The 26,372-nt window shown below is 37.2% G+C and overlaps 2 protein-coding genes across 3 annotated transcripts; both read left to right on the forward strand.

Moving 5' to 3' along the window:
* Positions 1 to 10,032: 10,032 nt before the first annotated feature.
* LOC122090477 (putative leucine-rich repeat receptor-like serine/threonine-protein kinase At2g24130) lies at positions 10,033 to 14,010 on the forward strand. The gene is made up of 2 exons (XM_042660076.1): positions 10,033 to 12,667; positions 13,255 to 14,010. The coding sequence occupies exons 1-2, from the start codon at positions 10,090 to 10,092 to the stop codon at positions 13,644 to 13,646; spliced, it is 2,970 nt and encodes a 989-aa protein (XP_042516010.1). The 5' UTR covers positions 10,033 to 10,089; the 3' UTR covers positions 13,647 to 14,010.
* Positions 14,011 to 22,107: 8,097 nt separating this feature from the next.
* Positions 22,108 to 25,824, forward strand: LOC122092436 (putative leucine-rich repeat receptor-like serine/threonine-protein kinase At2g24130). Of its 2 annotated transcripts, XR_006144129.1 has the most exons (3): positions 22,108 to 24,560; positions 24,644 to 24,744; positions 25,347 to 25,360. XR_006144129.1 is itself a non-coding variant. In XM_042662754.1 (2 exons), the coding sequence occupies exons 1-2, from the start codon at positions 22,188 to 22,190 to the stop codon at positions 25,760 to 25,762; spliced, it is 2,973 nt and encodes a 990-aa protein (XP_042518688.1). In that variant the 5' UTR covers positions 22,108 to 22,187; the 3' UTR covers positions 25,763 to 25,824. The 2 variants fall into 2 exon arrangements, 1 of the variants encoding a protein (XP_042518688.1); XM_042662754.1 differs by having other exon boundaries at positions 22,108 to 24,744; positions 25,347 to 25,824.
* The last annotated feature ends 548 nt before the right edge of the window (positions 25,825 to 26,372 follow it).

A 26,372-nucleotide genomic window follows, 5' to 3' on the forward strand; every position in this document is an offset into this window, starting at 1 on the left:
CTTTCTAATTTGGATTGTGTCTGGTTGGATAGAAAAGAAAAAAAATGCTGAGCCTATGTTTGGTTTTTGAGAAATGAATAAAAAATTCAAAAAATAATTAAATTTGATGAGAGAGATAAACATATAAATCAATCATTACACTCAATATGATCTTTTGTCATCATGATACAATGAATGATTTTTGTGTTTATCTCTCTCTTGATTTTTGTTCCTTTCTATTTATTTTTTGACAACTTAACATAGCCTTGGTGTTTGATTGTGGGAAAAAAAGAAACGAAAAATTAAATTAAATGAAAACAATCATATTATATGCCAATCGAATGGAATATATATAATACATGTACAATATACTATGAAACACTAGCACAATAAAAATAAATAAATAAATAAAAACAAATGATAATAAAAAAAAAAAAAAAAAAAAAGAATACGATTCATCATCTCCCTTGAGAAACCTACATATCCCCCCCTCCACATTCAATCCTTATTTCTCTCTTGCGTCGACCCCCCACCTCTTTTACACATCTCCACCCCTTGGCACAACCCCTATGTGTTTTCTCCCTGCAGAACCCCACCTTCTTGCATACCTATTTCCTCTCGCACACTGCCCCACCCCACCAACAAAGTCGCCCCCTATTGGAAGAGATAATGAGGGCTAAAAAACTCCACGCCCATAACCATCAAGCCGCTATACACCCAGCATCCACATAACTTGATGAGGAAATGTTTGTTTGTCTAGATAAGAAAAGCTCTGGTTTTTTTTAGTAGCTGAAATTTTTCTGGTGTTTACCATACATTGACTCAGATTCTTTGTTCAACTTTTGATATTCAACTTGAACATGGTGAATTTTTCCATCGCTGTCTTTAGGTATATATACCATTCAAGTCTATTATTCGGTAATAAAAAAGTGTAAATATTTTGAGACTCGTCACTTAGATGAGGTCTAGAACATAAATGCCTCCTACATTTAATAGACCAAACAATTTGGGCTGCAAAGTAATAATGGAACCCAAAATTTGCATGTGGCTAGCTTGCCTTTGCAAACTGTTATAGGTTATTGGGCCTACAAGTCTAATGGTCCAGCCCAACCCATTATGAGTTGGGCGGGCTTGTAGCTCAAGCTTCAATTGTGGGCCAGATATGCATGTTTAGTCCTACTTTGAGGCCCAGTTGGTACTTCCCTTCTCAGATGCAACATGGACAGAGTTCATGAATGGAAGCAAGTAAGGCAAACGTGGCAAATACTCCAAAATAGCCCATGTCAACGTCATTCTCTTTTAGGTATATATTGTATTTTCCACTAAAATTACTAGTGGATATTAAACAAATTTAATGGTACTGGAGTGATAATATTAAAAGTAGTAGATATGGATCATCACCACCGACAAAATCTCCTACCACCTTTGCATTAAAATGTCAAGTCACACAAGCATAGCAATCATTCTTCTTCGATATGTTGCTTAGACCTATGGTTTGAATCATAACAAGCAGGGAAGGTATGGACCTCCTTGAATGAAGCCTTCCATAAGATATAAGCTATGTGGTTTATATGGACTTCCTTGAGTGAAGCCTTCAATAAGATAGAAGCTATGTGGTTTCATTTAATGTAGCATATATATATATATATATATATGTGTGTGTGTGTGTGTGTGTGCTACTCGAAGTAGACTAAGGGCCCGTTTGATTTTGTTTATCCTGTTTCTAGACATAGAAACAGTAGAAACGGTTTTTGTCGTTTCTGTGCTAAAAAATAATTTTTAAAAATGCAAAAAGGTGTCTGATTTTTCTGTTTCCCGAAACGTTTTCAACAGTGTAATCGAGTTCAAGACATGAGTGAAGGCACGATGTTGTAAGAATGCAATTCATGAGTGAAGGCATGACGTTGGAGTTGCATGTATGCTTCATGAAGATGAACTTCAGAAGGATGAAGGCAATCCGAAATTGTGAGTTTTACACAACCAGGTTGGAATCGCCGCATTTGGATAGCAAGAAGTTTCAACAATGGGTTGGGGGTTTGGGTAGGTCGAATGAAGTATCGGGTTTTTCACAAATTTTGTCGCTTCCACTTGTTTCTAGAAACAGAAAAACAAGTCTAACTTGTTTGTCCATTCATGTTTCTAGACATAGAAATATGCATAAATTTCTAATTATGTTTCCAGAAACAAGTGAAACGAAACAGAAAAATCAAACAGTTTTTTGAGTGTTTTTCATTTTATGAGTACAGAAAAACTGTTTTAGAAACAAAATCAAACGGGCCCTAAGACTAATTATGCAGTCCAAGAAGCACATTCACCATGCAATCTTAAAAAGCTGAATGTAGGGTTTTAATCTATTATGACTTGAAACAATGGAGACTATAAATCAGCGTTCTGTGAACCGGCCGGGTCCTTGACATATTGAGGTTGATGGGAATCGGTCATCGATTGAAGCATCGTCAACCAAGGTGCCAGCCACAGCCACTCGCCACTCGCCACTCGCCACCCTATGTTACGGAGTTGCAAGATGCAGCCTGACTTAGAAGAAGACGGATAAGAGGAGAATGATGGCCCAATTTGAGTAGTTTAGGCCTTTAGGGTTTTACATTAGGGTTTGATGTCTTTCATAATTTAAAAATGCATCTTACTTTGGGCTATAACAGTCTATCAATCATTCTAGTTTAAAATAATCCATTTGTCTACTATGATGATGCCCACTTTTAATGGTAACTAACTGATCCTCTCTCTTTTCAAAGTATGTGCTTATTATTGATAAATTAAAAGCCACAATAAAATCCAAAAATGAAGTCCCCTCTCCTCTCTCCTCTTTCCCAAACCATATCCTCCATGTACCCTTTTTTTTCATCTCCAGTCACTTCCAACATGTCCCTTCAGATCTCCTCTTATAACAATATTTTTTCTTCATTGTCTAAAACCTTACACTAATTTATCTATATTCTCTTGAATTTGTATTTTACTATTTTCATCCAATTTTTACTTGGGGTGCATAAATGCTAATTATATTAACAACTTCTTAATCCAACACAGGCTAGCTTGATGGATCCTATCAACAAATCTTTTAACATCCACGACATCATTTTTAAAACTTTATCCACTACCATATCCATTGGACATCTATTATTTTTATGCCTATATCCAAAGTTTAAAGTCATCCAACTCCTTAGTTTTTTTACCCTTCCACCTAATATTTTGAATACAAGTTAGACTGGTCCTTCTTCTCCTCATAACTTCTATTGATTTAGACTCCTATGTTCCAAGATGGTAATGTAATCTTAGGATTTGAACTACCTTCTTTTCCAATAATCGTCCATTTTATGAGAACCCAAATCTACTTGTCACTGCATCTAGGCCCGCCAAAGCGGTGTATCGCTTATAAGAAACGCCCTAGCTAACCCTTGCTCACTATTCACTACATCCAAGTCAAAGTGTAGCATGTCCCTTTTGGGAGATGCTTAGCATGAGGTCGAAAATACAAGATTTTTAGAATCCATGAAAAAGGATTAGACTAATGTTGTTTTGGTGTCACCTGCCGACGTGATGCACTAACCTCCTCCTTTATCAGGGCTTGGAACCGACAACAAAACACCGGTGGCATTTATACATACAACCTTACATAGGCACAAATTGTCAATTGTTTATATTATCTTGGAAGGAGACTAATAGTGGATTGTATTTTTGGAATTCTACTATCACACTTTTATGATATGTTTCAAATTGCTTAAGTACCTCTCTCTCTCTCTCTCTCTCTCTCTCTCATTAGTGTATGTGGTTATCTTACCATCCTATTATCAAGTTTTGAGAGTGATTTGGACTCAATCCAAAAAATGGACGAAAATGATCATACCCATCATTTTCCTTAATATGCCAACTCACAACATTATCTCATCTTGTTCATTTGGTTTTTATTCTATTAAACATACACATGCAGTCTATCTTGTATGCTTCTAGAGCATCACATGTGGAGGGAGACAAGAAGAGGAACTGGCCAGAAGGGAGGGGGGGTTTGCATTACACAGTTCGGCTCAATAACTTCTTTGTAATCCATCACCAAATTGTGATTATCAAAGACTAATGATAAAATCTATTATCTGTTCATCCACACTTATTTTAATATAGAACTTTAAAAGAATGGAAAACATCAAAATGGGATCAAGTGGCAACTCTCAATTGGTAAGGGACCCATCTTTATCATTTTTGTTATTAAAATATTTATTAACTTTAAGATTGATTTCGACACAACCCAAACTAGATAAAAAGGCCATATATACGTGTAACCCATAATTTTCCCTTAACATGCCAATCCACAGGAACACGGCATTACCCTCTCTTGCTCCGTAGTTTCAATCGTCCCTCTTTCTTGTAACATAAAATTGCATCTTTCATGCAAGTACCTGTCCAACACTAAAAGTACTATCCTTATCTACATGCCAATGCAAAGGAGAAGGAGAGAGAAAGAGAGAGAGAGAGAGATTTTATGTTCATGAACCACAACATTACATTCCCATATATTGTTCTTTTACTCATTGTGTCCACTCACAACATTACATTCCCTGGGCCTAATTGATCAACCATGTTAATTTCTTCTTATAAACATAAGCATTTTAAATTTTAATGCCATAATATTAAACTCATTACTTAACACCCGATTATCATTATCCATAGCAAGGAGCTTCGCCAATGGTTAGGTACAAATATTGTGACCTACTGGTTAAGTGGTTGAAACAACCTCGAGAATCTCGACATTCTCGAGGTAAGACTACGTAGTTCTCTCACCCCCGAACCTCACACATGCAGGAGCCTCGTGCACCGAATACACCCTTTTTTTCATAACAAGGAGCTTTGCCATGGATGTTTTTTCTACCTTTTTTTTTTTTTTTTTTTGTGTGAATTGCTTTTTAATTCTTCATATTATGATAGGGTTCCATATCACATAATATAAAAAAAATTAACATATATAACTTTAAAAATTAAACACCCCCTCCCTCTAAAAATAAATGACAGAGGGATCAACTTGTTTGTAAAGCTCTTTGCATTATTCATGGTGCATACCACTTATAGACATTGCACCTCCAATGTCGATTGAACTAATCTAATTTCCTTGATTGTAATGCTCCCATTGTGGAAAACTACATCTTGTAATCTCCATTTTTCTGATTCATGCATTAATGCCTTCTTGATATTTTTTTTTTTCAGTGTGAACTTTGGAGTACTGATATATATATATAATATTTCATATCCACTTGGTATTAAGAAAAAATATAAATGTCTGAAAGCTAATGGTAATTAATATTGTCATGCATGTTAGCTAGAAACCACAATCGCTCTGTGAGGAAAAGCAATAAGATGATAGAAAGGAATGAGGAGAAAATATCATGAGGAATTACATGTTTATTTAAAGAAAGGTGTGCCCTTTATCTATCTTGAGTGCACCCAACCCACTCCCCCTTCATTTTTAAATTACTTTCCCACTGATCATGTCTATTCTAGTTTTGGTATGAAGATATATATATTACATTATAAGCATAATGAATCTCAAACAAATCTACATTACAATACTATTTTCCTTCCACCGCCCCCCCCCCAATTCATACAAGTCATCTAAAGCCATTTAGTTTGTAAGTACTTTCCCTCCTCTCCCCCCCCCCCCCCACCTTCCTTTTTTCTCCATTCAGTTTAGGAACTTAGTGATCACTTTCTTGGTGAACCTGTGCCCCTGTAAGGAGAGAAGATATTCAAGCTTTTACATGCGATGTACTTCCACTAAGCATTCAGAATTGACTGCTAACTTTGTTCTATCGTCCATCTTGCATGTAAATCCAACCATTAATGTAAAGTCATTTTATTTTCATCGAATATAAAACTAAGTTTAATGAGTAAATTAATAGGTATACAAGTTTGTTACTTTCCTTTTTTTTAATAGCGAAACAAATAAATTATATAGATTAAATATTAAACAAAGTTTGCGATCATGTATCACTTCCTTTGTGTCCATAGCATTATGAGCTATGACCTTGAGAGCCCTAACTAGAGTGTTGTTAGGCTTTACAAAAAAAAAAAAATGACGTGTACAAAATGTTAGGATGTTCCAGAAAAAGAGGTAAAGTGATCCATGGCTAACAAAAAGATTTATCAAATGACTTTTTGTTACCTTATTTGTCATACTTAAATTTGCATTAAAATCCACTCAATAAAATTTTTGTTTTGCTTGGTTTCAGTCATTGTGCCGTGTTGTATTGTGTCATTGTGAGATAAGGTGCGGGTATGTGAGTGTTTACTTCTTGGGTGGCCTAATATTTATAATAAAGATAATGGGTATCTATGTATAATCACATCTTGTAGTGTATGGGCAAGATATGTGATTCTTGGATGTCACATACAATCCTTAGTGAATGGGCAAGTAATATGTCTCTTGGATAAGTCACGCTCTTACACATAAAAAGAGATAAGGGTAGATTACTCTTACCTATGTGGAGAGGCATCTTTATATACTTGAAAATTATATTTGAAAAGTGATTTATATTCCATGGTTGCAAGGTTTATTGCAGATGTTAGTAGTGAGGGGAAAAGTGCAATGAAAATATCAACCACTGGGGCTTTTTAAGTAACACATTTTGTGGTGTCACCTTTAAGGGTAGTTATAGATAATTTAAAGGTTATCATTTAAGATCACACCACTTAACATAATTTACATTGTTATATTGTAATCTCCTAATTAAGCTTGTTTTATAAAAGGAGGTGTTTTGACCAAAACCTCATTGCAATACTCATTATATAAAGTGAGGTTAATAGATTGAAGAGAATGAGAGGAGTCTTCTACTTCAATCTTTGGAATTAGTGAATTCATTGGGAAAAGAACATTGCTTGGTCATGTGGCTCTCCGCCCCAGACACATGAGCGCACGAAATTATTTTTTGTCTCTATGAAATAAAAAATTTCATCCATATTGATGCCCCTGCACACACTCTCACTGGCCCGCATACGATCGTGTTGATGCAGAGGCCACGTGACTAAGAAGCAATCTCTCACCCTAACTTATTATATGCTTTATTCCCCATGGATGCGGCAGATGTATTGCTAAAATACTTCTTATATTTATTTCCTCATGATAATTTTTTGTTTTGCCCATTAAGTAGATCATGGGATTTTTCAACCAAATTAGCCTTGAGATGGATTTTGCAAAATAATATCTCTAATAGTATTAATCTTTCATCCCTCATAGTTTGGAATTATGTGTGGCAATTAACTATTCACCCTAAGTTTTGTATTTTTTTTTGAAAAATTTTGAATAACATTATTGAAGAGAGTCCTGGCAGCTGGTCCACTAGGACTGAGATTTGAGTTCTTTATCCTTGATTCCCTATTTGGCCTAGTAGAGTCTCTTATTCTGGCTCCATCTCTATCTAAATAGGTAGCTAGTATTATCCTCTCTGATGGTAGCTACGATCCCATTGGAGGTGCAATAGGGTGGGCAACCATTTTATTGCATCAAAAACAATTTGTGGCATCTTTTATATACTCTGATTTTGTAGGGAACTCTCAAGAATTAGAACTTGAAAAATTGTTCCAAGGGTTGCTTAGGGCAAAAGAGGTGGGCGCTTCTAGAAGTTTGGACAAATTATCAAGAAGTTGTAGATTGATTAATGCAAGTAACAAGTAAACGATGACATTAGGAAAACTTTTCTTTTACTTCACGATATTTCAATAATTATGAAATTTTTTGACTATGTAAATATAGTTAAAAAGGATAGACGTGTTATTTCTATTGCCCATAAGTGGGCTTTTAAAGCGAGGATGGAGAGTCTACATGCCTTTGGTTGAGGACGATGTTCATTTAACTAAGGTTTTTATTCGTATAAAAAGATAACTCGTGAAAGATAAAAAATATATTTAAGTCATTTTCTCCTAAGCTAGCTATCTAGTATGTATATTTCCTCACCGACTAATCATGATTTAAGTGATTTTTAAGGGCATCCAATGTGATCACAAAGATTTAAGATCATTGGTAGACATTTCTAGGTATGGATGCACTAGCTAGATCTACTATATTTATTACCATAAAATATGCTTTACAATTAACATATTCTATTTATAACAAAGACCATCTATAGTGGGTCTTTTTTTAAACCATCTATATTGGTCAATCCAAAGAGAATGCTTGGTTCCAGTATTTACTCTCAACATGCATGGTTGGTTCAGAGATGTGAAGATTGATCTTTGCCGGACTACATGCTTGCATGGGCCAAAGTCTGATAATTAACATGCTCTATCCTAATTCACTTTACTGTTTAATGCTTAGGGGTGGGTTGTCCCCAGCCCACTTGAGTTATTTAGTAGTGAAATCTATGTTATGTCCACTAACTATTATATCATGTACTTAAGCCTAACGATTTAAGTGTACGGAAGGTTCTGTTCTTGGTTTTATATATATGAAATAGAAAGGGAGGTAGTACTTGATATATGGTATTTTAATGAATTTATTAAAAGCTTTTTAGATGTTCCTGATTGAAACTATTTTAATTTTAGAATGGCTCCCTAATAATTTTAAATTTGATTCATCTTTAGTTAGTTTGGATTGAAAGATCTTTTACACCATTACATTTATGAAAATTCAAAGATTTTGGCTATAGGTTTGAACTACTTTAGTGACCGAATATTCTTACGAGGCAAATTATGTACATCACATTGTTTGCCATAGATCATTCATAAAAAAATTTACATCTCATTAGACCGTCGTCCGGTTATAGAGCATTGGATGCTGTTTGGATATTGATATTATGACTCCCTTAACTCCACCTTAGTCAAAAGTTATGGTTCTCGGCCTGATCATGTGGACTTATGTCTATCCAAATGATCAAGGAATTCCTCCAAGATCTTCTCTACATCAAAAACATCATAGTATTAATGTGTATTAATCTATATGAGTGTAATATTGCCTCTATATTTTGTTTCTTTGTTTAGATATTGCCATGTTTAGAATCTTTAGATGAAAATGATCTTATATATTTTTTTATCTCTATAATGGTAATACACAGAGTTTTACCAAAGCTATCCCTAATTAAGATCATTAATTCATGACCGGATTGAAGCCTCATGATTCCATTGTAAAAGGAAAATTTTCATTAACCCTAATACTATATATACCGACCAGAAAGGCTCTTTATTAATGATCCTCTATTATGTTGCATGTGTAAATTTGAAAAATAAAAATAGAACCTAAAATGATGTAGAAAAAGAATGGGAGTCACAAATAACAATCATATAGTTGTATACAAAGATTATATGGTTCATCAAAATTACCAATTATCTACTTCCACGGTGATATGAGATATATTTCACTATCAATGGAGAATAGAGTTATAGCTACTTATCCTAAGTTCTAACACTTCTCTCATACTGCTTACAAAAAAAAAACCCTCGCTACAAATATATGTAACGACGACCCTACAACTTCTTAATAGTCCTTCAGAATCAGCCTACTAGTGCAAGCAATGGAATACAAAACATCAAATCCCCAACACAAACCTGCTCTATTTTAAAAAGGTGTTGTATTGTAGACTATAGTGCTAACTTGCATCAACTTGGTGGTATAATGCATCACCACAACTGAAAATGAAAGCGATACCCAAAAAAAAAAAAAAAAAAAAAAAAAATATTAATCCTCAAATCTTAGTTGCTACACCATCATCAACATCAGCAAACACTAAGCATGCCTATTAACACCAAAAAATAAATTATTTTTTAATTAAACAAAGTATTCTCCACTACTAATTAATCAGAAGTAATTAGGCAAACACAGACAATGAGGTAGGCAGGCTGACATGGCCACCACCGACACATAGCAGATTCTAATTAAGTAATGGAGCTTACATGTCAAATTGCCATGTCTGAACGTGTCCTACTGTAATTGGTTGACTTCCAAGTCAGAGTATTAAGGCGCCAAACGAACGTTCACCCCTTTCAAACGGCAGTTAGGCACCCTTCAAGGGAAAAGATATAGATGAGATATCCCTATTAAATCCTGTTGAAAACCAAGGTGGTGTTATTCATGGCAACCAGTACTATTCCACTCTCTTACTTGTTTCCTCTTCTTCTATGATCAAGATGGTCTTCTTCTATAGATTGGTGAAGTATATGTCCTTGTGTTTACTTCTTCTCTTTCTTGTTGTTGTCATGGGACAAGATAGTGGTTACATTTTGAGAGATAAAGCTTCCCTTTTATCTTTCATGTCTGCTATTGATTCCAACCCTGAAAACGCGCTCGGAAACTGGAATTCATCAAGTTTGCATGTCTGCAATTGGACAGGAATTGGATGTAATATTGCAAGAGATCAAGTGGTGCAACTGGACCTCCATGATAGATCTCTTGGAGGCATAATTTCTCCTGTTCTTGCAAAGATGAAGTTCTTACTTGTATTGGACTTGAGTGGCAACAACTTCAGGGGCCAGATACCATCTGAGCTTGGTTCTCTGTCTCAGATAAAACAGCTTAGCTTCCAAGCAAATCTTCTTGAAGGAGAGATTCCTGTGGAATTGGGTGCTCTCCATCAACTGGATTATCTGAATTTGGGAAGTAATCGGCTTGTGGGTAAGATTCCGTCATCGCTGTTTTGCAATGGATCTTCTTATTTGGAGTACATGGATCTTTCTAACAATTCTCTTGGTGGTGAAATCCCTCTGTGGAATCACTGTCATTTGAAGGAATTGAGATTTTTGCTACTGTGGTCTAATCAGCTTGTGGGTCAGATTCCCCCTGCCCTAGCAAATTCCACAAAGCTGAAATGGCTTGATGTTGAGAATAATTCTCTAAAAGGGGAGTTTCCATCTGATATTGTGGATAAAATGCCACTTTTGCAAGTCCTCTATTTATCCTACAATAACTTCAGTAGTCACAATGGTAACACTCTCACACCCTTGTTTGCTTCTCTTATTAACTGTTCTAACCTTCAAGAACTTGAATTAGCCGGAAATAATCTCCGTGGAGAGCTTCCTCCTATTATCGGCAATCTCTCCACTAGGCTTACACAAATACATCTTGAGGACAATCTTATCCATGGTTCAATTCCTCCAAGCATTTCAAATCTTGTTAACCTAACCCTCTTAAACTTGTCCAGCAATCTTTTGAATGGATCCATCCCACCGGATTTATGTCGAACGAGAAGACTAGAGAGGGTTTATTTGTCAAACAATTCCCTCTCTGGTCAGATCCCTTCAGCATTCGGCAACATCACCCACTTGGGTCTTCTCGATTTGTCCAAAAACAAGCTCTCAGGTTCCATTCCTGATAGTTTTTCAAATCTCTCTCAGCTAAGGAGACTTTTGCTTTACGAAAATCATCTTTCGGGAGCAATACCACCAAGTCTTGGGAAATGCATTAACTTGGAGATCTTAGACCTTTCCCATAACAAAATGTCTGGGATAATTCCTAGTGAAGTTGCAGGACTTACAAGCTTGAAGTTGTATTTGAATCTATCAAATAATGCCTTCCAAGGCCCTCTTCCATTAGAGCTCAGCAAAATGGAAATGGTTCTAGCTATGGACCTCTCATCCAATAAAATCTCTGGCATTATTCCACCCCAACTTGGGGGCTGCATTGCATTGGAGTACCTCAACTTGTCCAGTAATAGCTTTGAGGGCCTTTTTCCAGTCCCAGTTGGGAAATTGCCTTATCTTAAAGTGCTTGATGTATCCTACAACCATTTGGTTGGAGAAATACCAAAATCACTACAGGCTTCTTCAACTCTCAAGGCACTCAACTTCTCTTTCAACAACTTCTCTGGGGACATACCAAACCAAGGCATATTCGCTTCCTTAACCATGGACTCTTTCAGAGGAAACTCAGGTCTCTGTGGGTCTATCCTGGGAATGAAATCCTGCCGGAAGAATCGAAACCGCCACTCCTTGATCTGGTCAATTCTCCTTGCAATATTTGCGACTCCCATGTTATGCTTCATTTTATACCCCTTACTGCTCAAGTCTAGAACCAGGAGACAGCAGTTGGAAAGCTTTGGGGACAAGGAGATGGATGATTACAGTGAGCAAGATCACAGTAAGGAAAAGGAGAAAAAATACCCAAGAATCTCATTCTGGCAACTGAAAGAAGCGACGGATGGGTTCAATCCCTCATGCCTAATTGGGTCAGGTCGGTTTGGACATGTCTACAGGGGAGTCCTCAGAGACAACACAAAAATTGCTGTGAAGGTGTTGGATTCAAAGATGGGTGGAGAGATGTCAAGGAGCTTCAAAAGAGAATGCCAGGTATTAAAGAGGACTAGACACAGAAATCTGATAAGGATCATAACAACTTGCAGTAGGCCTGATTTTAAGGCTCTTGTTCTTCCTTTAATGTCAAATGGGAGCCTAGAGGACCATTTGTACCCCAGCCAGAAAACAGATCGTGTTCTGACTTTGGTGGAGCTGGTAAGCATCTGTAATGATGTAGCTGAAGGAGTTGCTTACTTGCACCACCATTCTCCTGTCAAGGTTGTACACTGTGATTTGAAACCAAGCAATATACTTCTTGATGATGATATGACAGCTTTCGTAACCGACTTTGGGATTGCAAAGTTGGTGAAAGGTGGTGTTGATGATGAGGTTCCAGCAGTTATGGATACAGCTTCCATCTCTTCTACGGCTGGACTATTATGCGGTTCAATTGGTTATATCGCTCCTGGTATGTAGTATGTTTTCCATTTATATGTTCTTTCTTTCATAATTCTTTGTATTTAAAGCTGCTACTTAGCATGAAATGTACTCTCTCTTGCTATAGGAACCCTGCAAAAACAAGCAATCTGTGTAAGAATATTCCTATGGTTTAAGCCTAGTTTAGATTATAGGTCCATATCCATGGATTGGTTATCCTCTAGAATTAGCTATAAAGAGGTTGGGTCTAGGAATCCATGATGCAGATGATGAAGGATGCATGACCCTCCTTTACCATTCTCTGAGTAGAAAATCTCTTGTTTGCAACTGAGACCAGGAAGTTTGAATCTTCTATAACCTATTGGCTTTTTCAGTTCTTGTTTTGAGTAATTTTTAGTTCAACCATGACCCATAACCTACCAAATAGTTGTTATGCCATTCATTGACAACAGTAACACACGTACAAGTCCAAAAGTCCATCACCATTTACAGGGTATCTAGTGCATTGCTTCAATTCAATTCTTATAAGTGCTTCTGTGGAGAAATAATTTCCAAGGCCAGTATTGAGTTCCATCTCATACTTATTATCTGTGATGTTGGTGGCTTTATTGAACGCAGAATATGGATTGGGGAAGCATGCTTCAACACAAGGAGATGTTTATAGTTTTGGGGTCCTACTCCTTGAGATTGTAACAGGCAAAAGACCCACAGATGTGCTTCTCCATGAGGGATCAAGCTTACATGAATGGGTGAAGAGTCAGTACCCACATAAGCTCAAGCTGGAGCTCATAGTTGAAAAGGCACTATTAAGATTGGCACCATCTACATCTTCATCATATTCTGGCAACATATGGAGGGAAGTCATCTTGGAGTTAATTGAGCTTGGTTTAATATGCACACAGTACTCTCCTTCTACAAGACCATCCATGATTGATGTGACCCATGAAATGGGTAGGCTGAAACAGTATCTCTTCAACCCTTCCTCCCTAACCATTGAAGGAGTATGTTAAGATGTGGATCCTTCTTTATCACAGAAAGGAGATTAAAGAAGGATATATCATTATATTTCTTTAATCTTGGTGGGTTGTGTTCATGTATTCTTTTATGTGGTTTTTACTCAATCTAGCATTGGCTCATTTCATAACATGAATCTGATTGTAAGACACTAGTTCAAATTAAAAAAATCTGCAAGGTTAGGCTTGCAAAAAAAAGTCCAGATTGTTAGGAGTTGTCATACCATTATAAAATGCAGAAGATGTCAGAGTAGATATTATATTTAATCAGTCTTTCTAAATTTAAGAAGCAACTAGGCCAGAGCCATTTTCTAAGTTTTTAACTCATCCTTTAATATGAACCTCTGGAACCTTCTTTGTATCTTTCATATTCTCTTTTTCCCCTCAATAAAGAGCTCACTGGGTAACAGACAGAGAGCACTTTCCCATTCCTAAAGTGCAACTTGGATTCTTTTTGCCTAATTTTCCTATTTAATTACCACAAGATGCATCTTCCATTGGACATTTTGAAGAATAATTAAGTGATAAAGCCATGCACCATGAAAGCCATGATTAAGCTAAGATGTGAAAGGCACAAGCTCTTATGGGTAGACCCTAAGTTTTCTAATCACATGTCATGTTTAATTTTAAATCAAAGAGAGTTGGCCTAATGGACAATCATTGAAATTTATAACCTGAAAAACAAGGGAAAATGTGAATATATGGGAGTGAAAATGAGAGAATTTGAATACGAATTTTGACAAGTGATCAATCTAGATCATTTCCTAAATATCCAACGGTTAGAAATATTGTCCTTTTTTATCCATCCGTATAGGTCAGGTGTGATACCCTACTTTTAAAACCTGGTTTAATGACACGGTTGACCCGGTTTAACCATGCAGGACCCAAACCAGAGAGGGTTAAGGCAGGTTCCCTATGGACCATGATGGCGAGGGTGACTTTGAACACAGGTTGGCCAAACAAGTCCGAGTCAGTGCCAGAGGAGATGGGTGTACACAAGCCGTGTACATGCACGTATCATAAGGCCATGTACAGGTAATGCTGGTATGTAGCCGTATCCTAAAGTGTATACGTATTATATATCTTGTATCGAGAGTGAGATACGTTCCGACAGTCAAATTCCATCGAGATCTCAATTGCTTGGCTAAGTTTCGACCAACAGGTGGGCGGTCACAGGGGGGCGAACCCGCCCACCTGTGTGACCCACCCATGTGGTTACTAGATATTCTCTAAGTATAAATAATACTTATTGTGTTTTTCCATTTTCTCATTTAATGCATTAAAGAGTTGGTGAGAAGAGTAAAGAGGAGAGAGAAAAGAGAGGAAGAAAAGAGAACGAAGAAGAAGAAAGGAAAAGAAAAAGAGGAAGAAATGATTTTAAGCAACGCCGAGGTTTGATATTCTCATTCCGACACCGAAAAAGTGATCCCCAACATGAGACTTACGATTTGAGGTGAGCGAAAGCTATACTTCTTAAACTTTCATCAAACCCCAACTGAAACCCTTGATTTGGGTAAAATTCTTTGAGATCTTGTAAATCCCACTTGAGATGATGAATCTAAGGTTTAATAGATGGTCTATGTGTTGATTTTGAAGGTTTAAGGAAGTGTTTATAAGATTTGAGAAGCATTGGTGATTTCTTGAGTTAAGAGGTGATTTGGGGGTTTTGGAAGAGTTCTTGAGCAAAGAAGGTAAGATTGCTTTTCAATCCTTAAATCTAACTTAGATATAGGTTAGAATCATCTTATAAAACCGTAGATATGTGAAAAATGTGATTGGAATAGCCCCATTTGGTTTTCCCAAGGTTGAGGAACGTTTTAAAGAAGGAAACAAATTTCCGCCCCCACACCACAGGTGGGCGAAGACCGGCGAGCGAAGCCGCTCGCTTGAGGGCACCCGCTTGAGGGGGCAGCCCCTCTATCCCCACCGGCGGATGAAGTTGCCTGCCTGAGGGGGGCCCGCCAGTTCAACCGGCGGTCTATACGGCCAGCCTGTGAAGACCGGTGGGCGAAAACAGGTGGGCCGGATGGCCCACCTGTTGGCCCCCCAGTAGGATTTTTGAGCCCGAATGGGCCCAAAACGGATAGACAACCCTCTTTTATAATTTTAAACATGATTTAAACATCAAATCTCGTTAGTTTTGACCCCAAGGTGGTGAAATGCTAACCCCATTCGCTTATGATAGATTCCACTAGAATCTACGTTTCTCACGCCATATCTCACCCGTACCGAACGTGAGCTTTTGTACCCAACAAGTAAGTGGGGAGAGGACATTTGACTTATTTTAAGCTTGTTTTTGCATCATTAAATTGTATCTAGACCATAGTTAGCAAATTCGGATTCGGGAATTATTCGGACGGAGAATTATTCGGAATAATTCGGACGATTAATTTAAGGATTCGGTCAAAAAAGCGGTCAAAAAATCTTATTGGGGTTTTTTTTTTAAAAAAAATTATTTTTTATTTTTTTTTTTTTTATTTTTGGTTTTTTTTAAAATAATGTTTAAATGGGCCGAATAATTCGGTTTAATTCGGATTCGGTCCGAATTATTCGCGAATTATATTCATTTTTGAAAAAGTCGCGAATTTTAAAGAATTTTATTTTTAATTCGGATTCGGTCCGAATTTTTGATAAAATTCTTTAAAATTCGGTTCGGCCGAATAATTCGCGAATTATTCGGCCGAATTGCTGACTATGATCTAGACTAGCCATGTCATCATGTAAATTATGTGTAAATTAGTCGTCCTTATATGCCGTTTGCATGCATTGCTTGTGCATTTTAAATAAATGATTTATGATATGTGTGTTGTGCTTTACATTATCAATGCTAAATGATTAATGTGCTTATGTGATGAACGGATGGATTACTGTGCATGATGCATTATTAGACTAGACGCCATAGTCGACTTGAAAATGAGTGCATTGGTGGCCCGTGGTATGGGACGCGGTGGCACTCTGCAATTGTACTTTGTCATATAGGAGCATATGGATTAGAATTATCATTCCCCGTGTTATGACCCTTCCCAATAAGGGTTGACGTGTTGGGTTATCACTTGGGGAGAAGCAGTGGTCGAGGTTGTCGGGTCACTGTGGCAGTTAGACATATGCCCGACTGGTTATTAGGACAGCCGACAACCTCAGTAATATATTCAAGAGGGTCAATCGTACTGTTTTTAAATTGCTGGGGTCAACACCTTTACTTTTCTGTCATTTACTTTTATTTTGAGAGCCAGTAGTCGGCATGCTTTACTTTTATGAGTACTCACGGTGGGCCTTCTCTGACAACCCTGTCGGCGTATCACTGGATGGAGTTCGCGGCTCGTACCTGGGGCATTCGCACACTGTGGTTGTAAGTAGCACATAACCAAAGACTTAGTAATGTTGTTTAGGTGGATAAGATTTAAAATGAATTGCATAGCATATAGTGCATATGGATGTGATTGTTGTGTGGTTTTTTTTTCACTTACTGAGCTAGTGAGTTCATCCCACGTGTGCACCTCTTTTAGATGATTTTACAGGTCATCTGCTTGAAGATCAGGAGTCAGGCCCCACTATCAAGTTTTTCGTTGAGGATTGGTGGATCCTCAAGGAGTATGAGCACGGTGCTGATTGCATGTGCGAAGGCTGTGCTGCGGGATCACAATAATGACACCGTTCAGGATTTTGCTTTTTGATTCTTTTGATGACTTCCCCTTTTATGTACTTGCTACGTAAATTGTTATTCTTTTTATGTAAATATCATGTTTGTGGGCCCACATATACTTAACTATATACTACAATTTGGGTATCAAGTATATTGGGGATATTTACAAGTAATTTGAGTCTTCCGCTGAGCTTTTGAACACTTATTTTAGATGTGGGTATGCTATGGTGGGGTGCTGTATCAGATGATCCTGGCAGGTTTGGATTAACCGGAGTTAACTCGATCACAGCTCCAGTTCTGTGTGAATGGGTGTGACATCAGGCGGAGCCACAAGTTTTATTTGGGTGGTTGGTTTATTAGTTGATTCTCTCTCTTGATTTGTGGTCCAGTTCCTATTTGAATTGGGACTAAGCTATACTATAAATTTATATCTAAAGTTAGTTAAATTTTGAGGTATCCCCTTTTGTTTAAAGTCATCAAAAGTGATAAGGTGACAGCGAGTTAAAAGAATTATCAAATTCACCTAGGAGATTAACTGGTAAAAAAAAAAAAAACCAGTGAAACAACCTAGATATTGGACCAAATTTTGGATGATATGTGTTTTATTATAAAAATCATTCTATTTGAAAATTATTTGAGTTGATTATTATTATGCAAGATCACATTTTGATCCAATAGGCTCTTATTTCTAACTCTTACATTGGAGGCAAATATGTCCTTTCAAAGAAGGAATAAGAGAGACACAGGAAGCCCCTAGCATACGCTATGCAGCCTGGCAGTGTTATTTGTCCCATCTTTTTTTATATTTCAAGCTTCAACATACAAGATGTAGTAATTGTAAAAGATTAGGATAATTTTTTTTTTTTTAAGGGTGGGGAAGGAATCATGCGTTTCACTTTGTTTCTTGATGACTCAAAAAATTATGAGACTAGTATTTGTATACTGGCATGTATGAATTATGATCAATACTTAGTCATCTAATAGGTGCATGAGAATTGAGTATTTTTATCCAATTGTTGAATTGTTGATCATATTCATACCTTTTCTTTTTCTTTCTTTTTGGTAAAAGATCATATTCATACATGGTCGTGTATGAACCTTTCAACAAAATTTGTTGATAACTTTCTTACTACTTCTTAAGAAGTAAATTTTTGTCTCTCTCTTGAGATTTTTTAACTCATCTAATATGTTAAAACCTTTCTTCTAAATTACCAATGCACTCCATTATCATCTATGAAGATTTGAGAACCAGAATCAAAGAAGAAGAAAGAAGAGAGAGACAAAGAGATTGGTGTAACTTGGGAGTCACAACCGTGTGGTTGGGACTTCCCCCTTCATTTAATATATAGACTACCTATCACGTAGTCATAACCCAAATAGGAAAGAAGAATGCATAATTAAAATAGGATACTAATTCTAATTTATCTAACAACTATCGTAAACCCAATAGGACATCAAATGTTATCCCATGGTATTGAAGTCTATGGTCACCCATAGCCCTCCAACCGTTGCATGCTCTCATATACTCCAACATAATCAAACCACTCTCTTTCAACTCATATTAAGATAGGAATCCATTCATCATGGGTGAAGGGAAACCCGATCCAAAGAAACACTAGTCCAATCTCGGACCAAGCTGGTTGGTTGGGCCAGGTTGTTCTGACACTCAAAAAGACTTCACTTTCCGCATGGTTGGGTTTTGGTTCAAAAGTCTTAAGCCCATGGAAATGGTGGGCTTATATATGACTTCATTTACTTGAGCCCAAGGCCAGCCCAGTCTTTTCGACGGAATAATCTGTTGGAAGCCCAAATGGGTACAAGGTTGTCACTTGAGATCAGATACCTACAGTTCTCAAATTATAATGTTTGAGAACACATTCCAACAGTCCAAGACCCTCCCAAAGTTGGCCAATATGGGATTGTGAAGGGAGGAGTTTTGAATCTGTGACATTCTCCCCTTCTCAATCTTTGAGTCAGCTTCTGATATCACATGTCATAGACTGGCCCATCCACTTAAAAGATGCAAATTTTGGGAGGGGGAAACCTTTCCACTCATAAATCCAATACCCTCCCCAAATTAGGGAGAGAGGAGTTTTGAGTCTATGACTATATGTTGCACAAATAGCGAAGCCACGGAGATATACTTGACACCCGGGTCTTGGCTATGACTACCAAAAGGCCTTACATATATACTTATAAGAAAAATGATGTACACACTGCCGGGACACTCTTTCGCGTGGAAGATACTAATATACACGGGCGGGGCGTAGATCATAGAATTCTCATTTCTTTCCTCTTTTGGCTATTGGGTCAGACAGCACTTAGGCCACATTTGTAGTGTAATTGTCACCCATTATGTACCTATGATCAGTCACCACCATTCCATCCCTCTCATTATCATACAAAGTAGGAAACAGTTCATCACCATAAGTGTTTGGCTGCCTCAATGGGGGACTATTCAATTTGATGATAAGAATATCCTTATTACTGACCTTCCATTATTTATTCCAATACATAATTGTTCCTTTAGTGAAGACACAGTGATCTTTGTAGAGATTGAATTCTTTGGCAATGGTAGTTGTTAATGCTCTTCCTTCCCTTGTCTTGGCACATCAAGGTTACTAAGCATCTGGGGATCTCTAGAGAAAATAGCCCAGACAGGTGAAAAGATATGAATAAGCTTTCTCTGGTCTCTGTTAAAGTTTCAGATCTATGAAGAACATGATTTGTTTAAAAGTAGAACCTAGCTAGCATAGATGCTTCAGCTGCAACCTTCTTATTTCCTTAGATGTTTGATTTATCATAGAACTAAAGAAATCATTGTTGTTGGAAGAAATTGATGCCACAAGCTTATCTAATAATAATCATCTCTCATGATAAATAAAGCTGGCATGCCACAATTAGATGGGCTTACCAATATCTTGGGTTAATGGAAGAAAAACAACCATAGTGGAGTACTTTCACACGACATATCCACTTCTCTCTCTCTCTCTCTCTCTCTCTCTCTCTCTCTCTCTCTCTCATACACACACACAAACACCATATGTTCATATTGCCATTTTCTAACCTTTTACTTTTTTGAAAAGATATAACTTTTTACAATATCCATACATTTTCTGGTTGACCATTCTTGGGATTTTAAATGGGTAACTACCATTTCTAGACTAGCTCACTAAGTTATGCCATGTGGAACATTGAGCGAAGCTGGAATTTTGTAGAGGTAAACTCGAAGGTCTCATATTGACATGTCAAATTTCAATCTAAATGGAGTTCCGTTAAATTACAAAATAAATCTTTGAAAATTAAAGACTATCTTTAAAAAATTCTAAGTATGAAGATAGTGTGTGCATATACACACATGGTAGGAAATTTTAATACATGGATATATGATTAAATCTGAAATTTGATGTGACAATATAAAATTTTGAAGATTTCATTATTTTTGGAAAGTCAATGAATGATTGAATATGAAAGTAAGATGTGATTTGAGTTTTAATTTCCATATATATATATATATATATACACATAATTGGGGGGGGGGAATGTTTCTTTATGGTTTTTGTGTTGGTATCGGTTTCGGTCCGACTTCCCATGTTTGATGCAGTTTTTTATCGTTATGGTGTGGTTCGGTTTTCAGCAGATTCCATTACAATCCAAAGCGGAGTCAGCTGAATAAGGAATTGGTTTGGATTTTTTTTTAATCTTCTGTTTAGGGTTTGACACCCCAAGAACAGACCGAAAGACTTTTAGCAATTTGGAATCAAGTACATGAATACAAATTATATTCTTCAGATTTGAATTTGGAAATACACAAAAGGGAAAAAACAAAAGAAAAAACCCATAAGAGCATTATTAATAGATTAAATTCTAAAATTCTACTCTTCCCGGTTGCTATAGATAAGTAAAACAATGCTAAACTTGGGAATGAAAAAAACAAAAAGAAAAAAAGGGTATATCCAGTGCACGAGGCTTCCTCCAGTGCGGGGTTTGGGAAGGGTCATTATGTACATAACCTAACCCCCACTTCTTAGAAAGACTGTTTCCTGACTCGAACCCGTGACCACTAGATGGCACTGGAGCAACCTTACCATAGCCATTTTAGAGATATACTAAATAAACAAAGCATAACACCATTAACAAAGGAAGAAAGAATCATACCACATCTCCACTCATTATATATATTTTACTATTGGTTTTTCTCTTCGTGAAATGAAAGACCATTATTGACTACTTGCAAGATAAATAATTGCATTAATACTAAATTGGCAATAGTATCTGATCTTTCTGATAATTCTAAACAGAAGATAAAAGATATATCATGTGTACTACAAAGTGTATTTTAATGAATAATGTTGTAGGTTTGATGTTTGTAATTTAATCACACATGCCTGCCCAAAGGCTAAAACTACCTTCCCAATCTCATCATTAGCCTAGAATTTTTAATTAATGGTCCTCCTACAGCTACAAGTGTGTTAATTTTTGTAAATATTGAGTTGAGAATCTACTCATCTTCCTTCTGCCTGCAACTTGCATCCCAATAAAGAAAAAAAATAAAAAATAATCATAGCCTTTGTTGAATATTACCAACAACCCACCGGCCACAATTCACATTCTTTCATGCTTTCATCACCAACATCTCTCACTCACTGTATCAGTAATTCAGTATTCACTAGTACTGTCTTGTGTTCACAAGTACTTTCCACTTTCTCTCTCCCTTGAACTTTCAACTTCAGGGAGACTCTAATTTAAAGTCTCTCCTCCTCCTCCTCCTATTGATTTGGGTTTATCAAGAGAGAGATCAAGACTGTAAGAGAGAGAGAGAGAGAGGAGCTTGATATAAAAAAGGAATTTAAACGAACTATCATTAGCTAGGCACCACCATTTTTTCTTCCAACATGGCAGCATTCATCATGAAGGAAGTCATGTTGGCTCTATTCCTTCAATCTATGATTCTAGCCTTTTGTAAACACCAGCAACATTCCTTGCTCACTGACAAGGCTGCTCTGTTAACTTTCAGAATGGCCATAATATCTGACCCAAACTCTGCACTTGCTAATTGGAATGAAGCGACCGACGTATGCAATTTCACTGGAGTTGAGTGTGGTTGGCGGCACCATCGTGCAAGAAGACTCATACTGAATAGAACTGGTATTGTGGGTAAGATTTCTCCATCCATTGGAAATCTCACCGGACTTCGTTACCTTGATCTCTCTGAGAACTACTTATATGGCTCTATTCCACCTGAACTAGCATCTATACGACAACTTCATAGACTGGAGCTTGATATAAATAGCCTACAAGGTGGAATACCAGAGTCTCTCTCCCTCCTTCCTAATCTGACTTCTATCAGAATTCGCAGTAACAAACTTACAGGTACAATTCCAGCTTCTATCTTCTCCAATTGCACCTCTTTGAGATATATAGATCTCTCTGACAACAAACTCACTGGCAATATTCCAGCAGAGATTGGAATTCCAAAGGGCTTATGGAATATCAATTTATATACAAATTCCTTTACTGGAAAAATTCCATTTACTCTGTCAAATTTGTCAGAGTTGTTTCTATTGGATGTGGAGAACAACAACCTTTCGGGTGAATTGCCAACAGAAATTGTAGAGAAGCTTCAAAATCTAGCTATTATTCACTTATCATATAATAATATGGTTAGCCATGACAGTAACACTAATCTTGAGCCATTCTTCACCTCCCTCACAAATTGTTCTGTAGAAGAGCTTGAATTGGCAGGTATGGGACTTGGAGGAAGACTGCCCAATACCATAGATCAACTCGGAAACAGATTATTGACTCTTGAACTACAAGAAAACCAAATTGTTGGACCAATCCCTCCAAATATTGCAAAGCTCTCAAATCTCACACTGTTGAACTTGTCAACCAACCTTTTGAATGGGACAATTCCACTAGAGATTGGTCATTTCAAGATGTTACAACGACTTGTATTGTCTAACAACTTACTAACAGCTGTAATTCCAGCCACACTGGGACAGATTACTTCACTTGGTCTACTTGATCTGTCAAAGAACAGTTTAGTTGGAGGAATTCCACCGAGTCTAGGAAATCTTACTCAATTAACTTATTTGTTCCTCAACAACAACCAACTTTCAGGAGCAATACCTCCTGAGATTGGTAAGTGCAAGGGCTTGTACAAGCTAGATTTGTCTTATAACAGATTAACAGGAAGAATCCCTCAACAAATATCTGGGCTTAGTGAGATCAGACAGTTTTTGAATCTTTCTCACAATTTTCTCCGAGGGAATTTGCCGCTTGAAATTAGCAAGATGGAATCAGTTCAAGAGATTGATCTGTCAGCGAACAACCTGTCTGGAATCATCTTTCCTCAATTGTCAAGCTGTATTGCTGTTAGCCTAGTCAATCTGTCACATAATTCTTTTCAAGGGAAGCTTCCTGACTCTTTGGGTGACCTTCGGAATCTTGAGGTACTCGATGTTTCTAACAATCACTTATCCGACAGGATCCCAGCGAGCCTCAGCAGATGTCCTAGCCTCACTCTATTGAATCTTTCATTTAATGACTTCAATGGATCAATACCGACTGGTGGCATCTTCAATTTGGTTACGAATTATACTTTCTTAGGAAACATTCGTCTATGTGGATCAGTTTCTGGATTAAACATTTGCTATAAAAAGCAACACTGGATTCATTCTCGTAAAAAATTGACACTGGTTTGCACCATTGCATCTGCATCAGCATTCCTAGCCACAATAGTTTGTGTGATTGGATTGAGGCACATCAAGGGAATTCTCTACTCCAGGAAAGAAGACGCTTTCAGCCATTCAGCCCCCACAATGAAGTCCAACTTCCCTAGATTAACTTACCGAGAACTGTCAGAGGCCACCAGAGGATTTGATCAGGAGATGATGATAGGATCAGGTAGTTACGGACATGTCTATAAAGGAGTACTGGGCAATGGGACTATTGTAGCAGTCAAAGTGCTAAAGTTGCAAACTGGAAATTCCACAAAGAGCTTCAACAGAGAATGCCAAGTCCTGAAAAGGATTCGTCACAGGAACCTGATGAGGATCGTAACTGCATGCAGCTTACCAGATTTTAAGGCTCTTGTTCTTCCTTATATGGAAAATGGGAGCTTGGAGAGACACCTTTATCCACATTCAGATCAAGGGACAGGTTTGCGTTCTGCTTCTTCGGATTTGAGCTTGATCCAGAGGGTAAATATTTGTAGTGATGTAGCAGAAGGGATGGCTTATTTGCACCACCACTCTCCAATTAAGGTTATACACTGTGACTTGAAGCCAAGTAATGTTCTCCTCAATGATGACATGACTGCTTTAGTTTCTGATTTTGGGATCGCAAGGTTGGTGATGAATATTGAAGCGGGAAACACTGGGGTTGTTGAGAAAATGGGGGAGTCTACTGCAAACATGCTAACAGGGTCAATTGGATACATTGCACCAGGTCTCTCTCTCTCTCTCTCTCTCTCTCTCTCTCTCTCTCTCTCTCTCTCTCTATACATATATATATATATATCTCTCTCTATACATATATATATATATATATATCCCTTCTCATGTCTTTGAAGAATAAAGAGAAGGAAAAGGGAAAATCTATCATATGGTTGCAGTTGTGTTTATTCTTTCTTCTGTTACAATTATGAACCAAATACTATTGCATTCAACCTAATCAGTAAAGTCCCAAAGGATCCTATGTTGTTCTAGGTTGTGGCTCTGCTGTTGTATGATGCATATATTGATCTGCTGATTGTGCTTGAGCTGCAACATGGAACAGCATAAGTTGCTTTTAAGCACCCATACCAAGAAAATCATTTTTCTGTTAACATATGAAGAATTGTGCGTGAGTGGGTATGTGTGTGCGTGTGTGGTCTGCACGGAATTAGCATTTCTGTAACTGTATGTAGCATGGTTTGTATGGATGGCACACATGAGCAGGACTGGATTCAGTCTTGTTGGATAATCCTAAGTTCCTAACACATGCACAGGAAAAGAATTTCATTTACAGGTCATATGAGTAATAAATTCTACTTGCATTTTTTCATGTAGAGTATGGATACGGATCAAAGACATCGACAAAAGGTGATGTTTACAGCTTTGGAATTTTAGTGCTTGAGATGGTCACTAGAAAAAGACCCACCGATGACATGTTTGTTGGTGGTTTAAGCCTTCATAAGTGGGTGAAAACTCATTACCATGGGAGGATGGAGAAAGTGATCGACTTCTCTCTTATGAGAGCTGCAAGAGAACAGGCCCCTGAAGCTAGGAAAATGTGGGAAGTCACAATAGGTGAATTGATCGAATTGGGCCTCCTTTGCACTCAGGAGGCCACATCAACTAGGCCATCCATGCTCGATGCAGCTGATGACTTGGATCGCCTGAAGAGATACATTGACGGTGATACAACTGCAACATTTGCCTCTTCCCTTGGGATATCATCTTCCACTGTTGGTGAGGATTTGTGATTACAGATTGTGTTGTAAGTAAACTAAAATGTCATTAATTCTCCAAGTAGCATTTTCTACCTTAAAAATTTTCAACTTACCATCAATTTCCGCTCAGTTACCATATAATGAAAAAAAAAAAAAAAAAAAAAAAGAGATTGCAATCCACTATGGCAGAAAAATTCTGACAAGCACAAGTTTTAAATTATATGCACATGAAGAAATGACATTGGCCGGACGCCAAATTTGTTGATCCTTCTTAGGGTGGACTCCTCTGACAAAATCAAAATGATTAAATGACAGGATTCAAACCATAGACCATCCAACAAAAAAGAGAATCAATAAACTAGACACCAGTTAAGTGTCAAATGTGAGATATTTACTATGTAAGCATAACCATAAAAAGTGTTCCATTAATTGGAAGGTTCAGAAATTTTTGGTAAATATTCATTCTATCAGATTTCTTACTTGGGGTAAGGACATGTCTAACGGGAGACTAACGGAAGAATGAACTATCGATATGCAATATCGCTCCACCCTTAATGCTTTGCTGTTTTGGCTCACAACTCAAAAGTAGGTCCACTAATGGAACAACAATATGGTCATATATAAGCAAGTTTCTAAAGACCAA

This window comes from Macadamia integrifolia, chromosome 10 (assembly GCF_013358625.1).
Source record: "Macadamia integrifolia cultivar HAES 741 chromosome 10, SCU_Mint_v3, whole genome shotgun sequence".
In the NCBI taxonomy this organism is placed as follows: domain Eukaryota; kingdom Viridiplantae; phylum Streptophyta; class Magnoliopsida; order Proteales; family Proteaceae; genus Macadamia; species Macadamia integrifolia.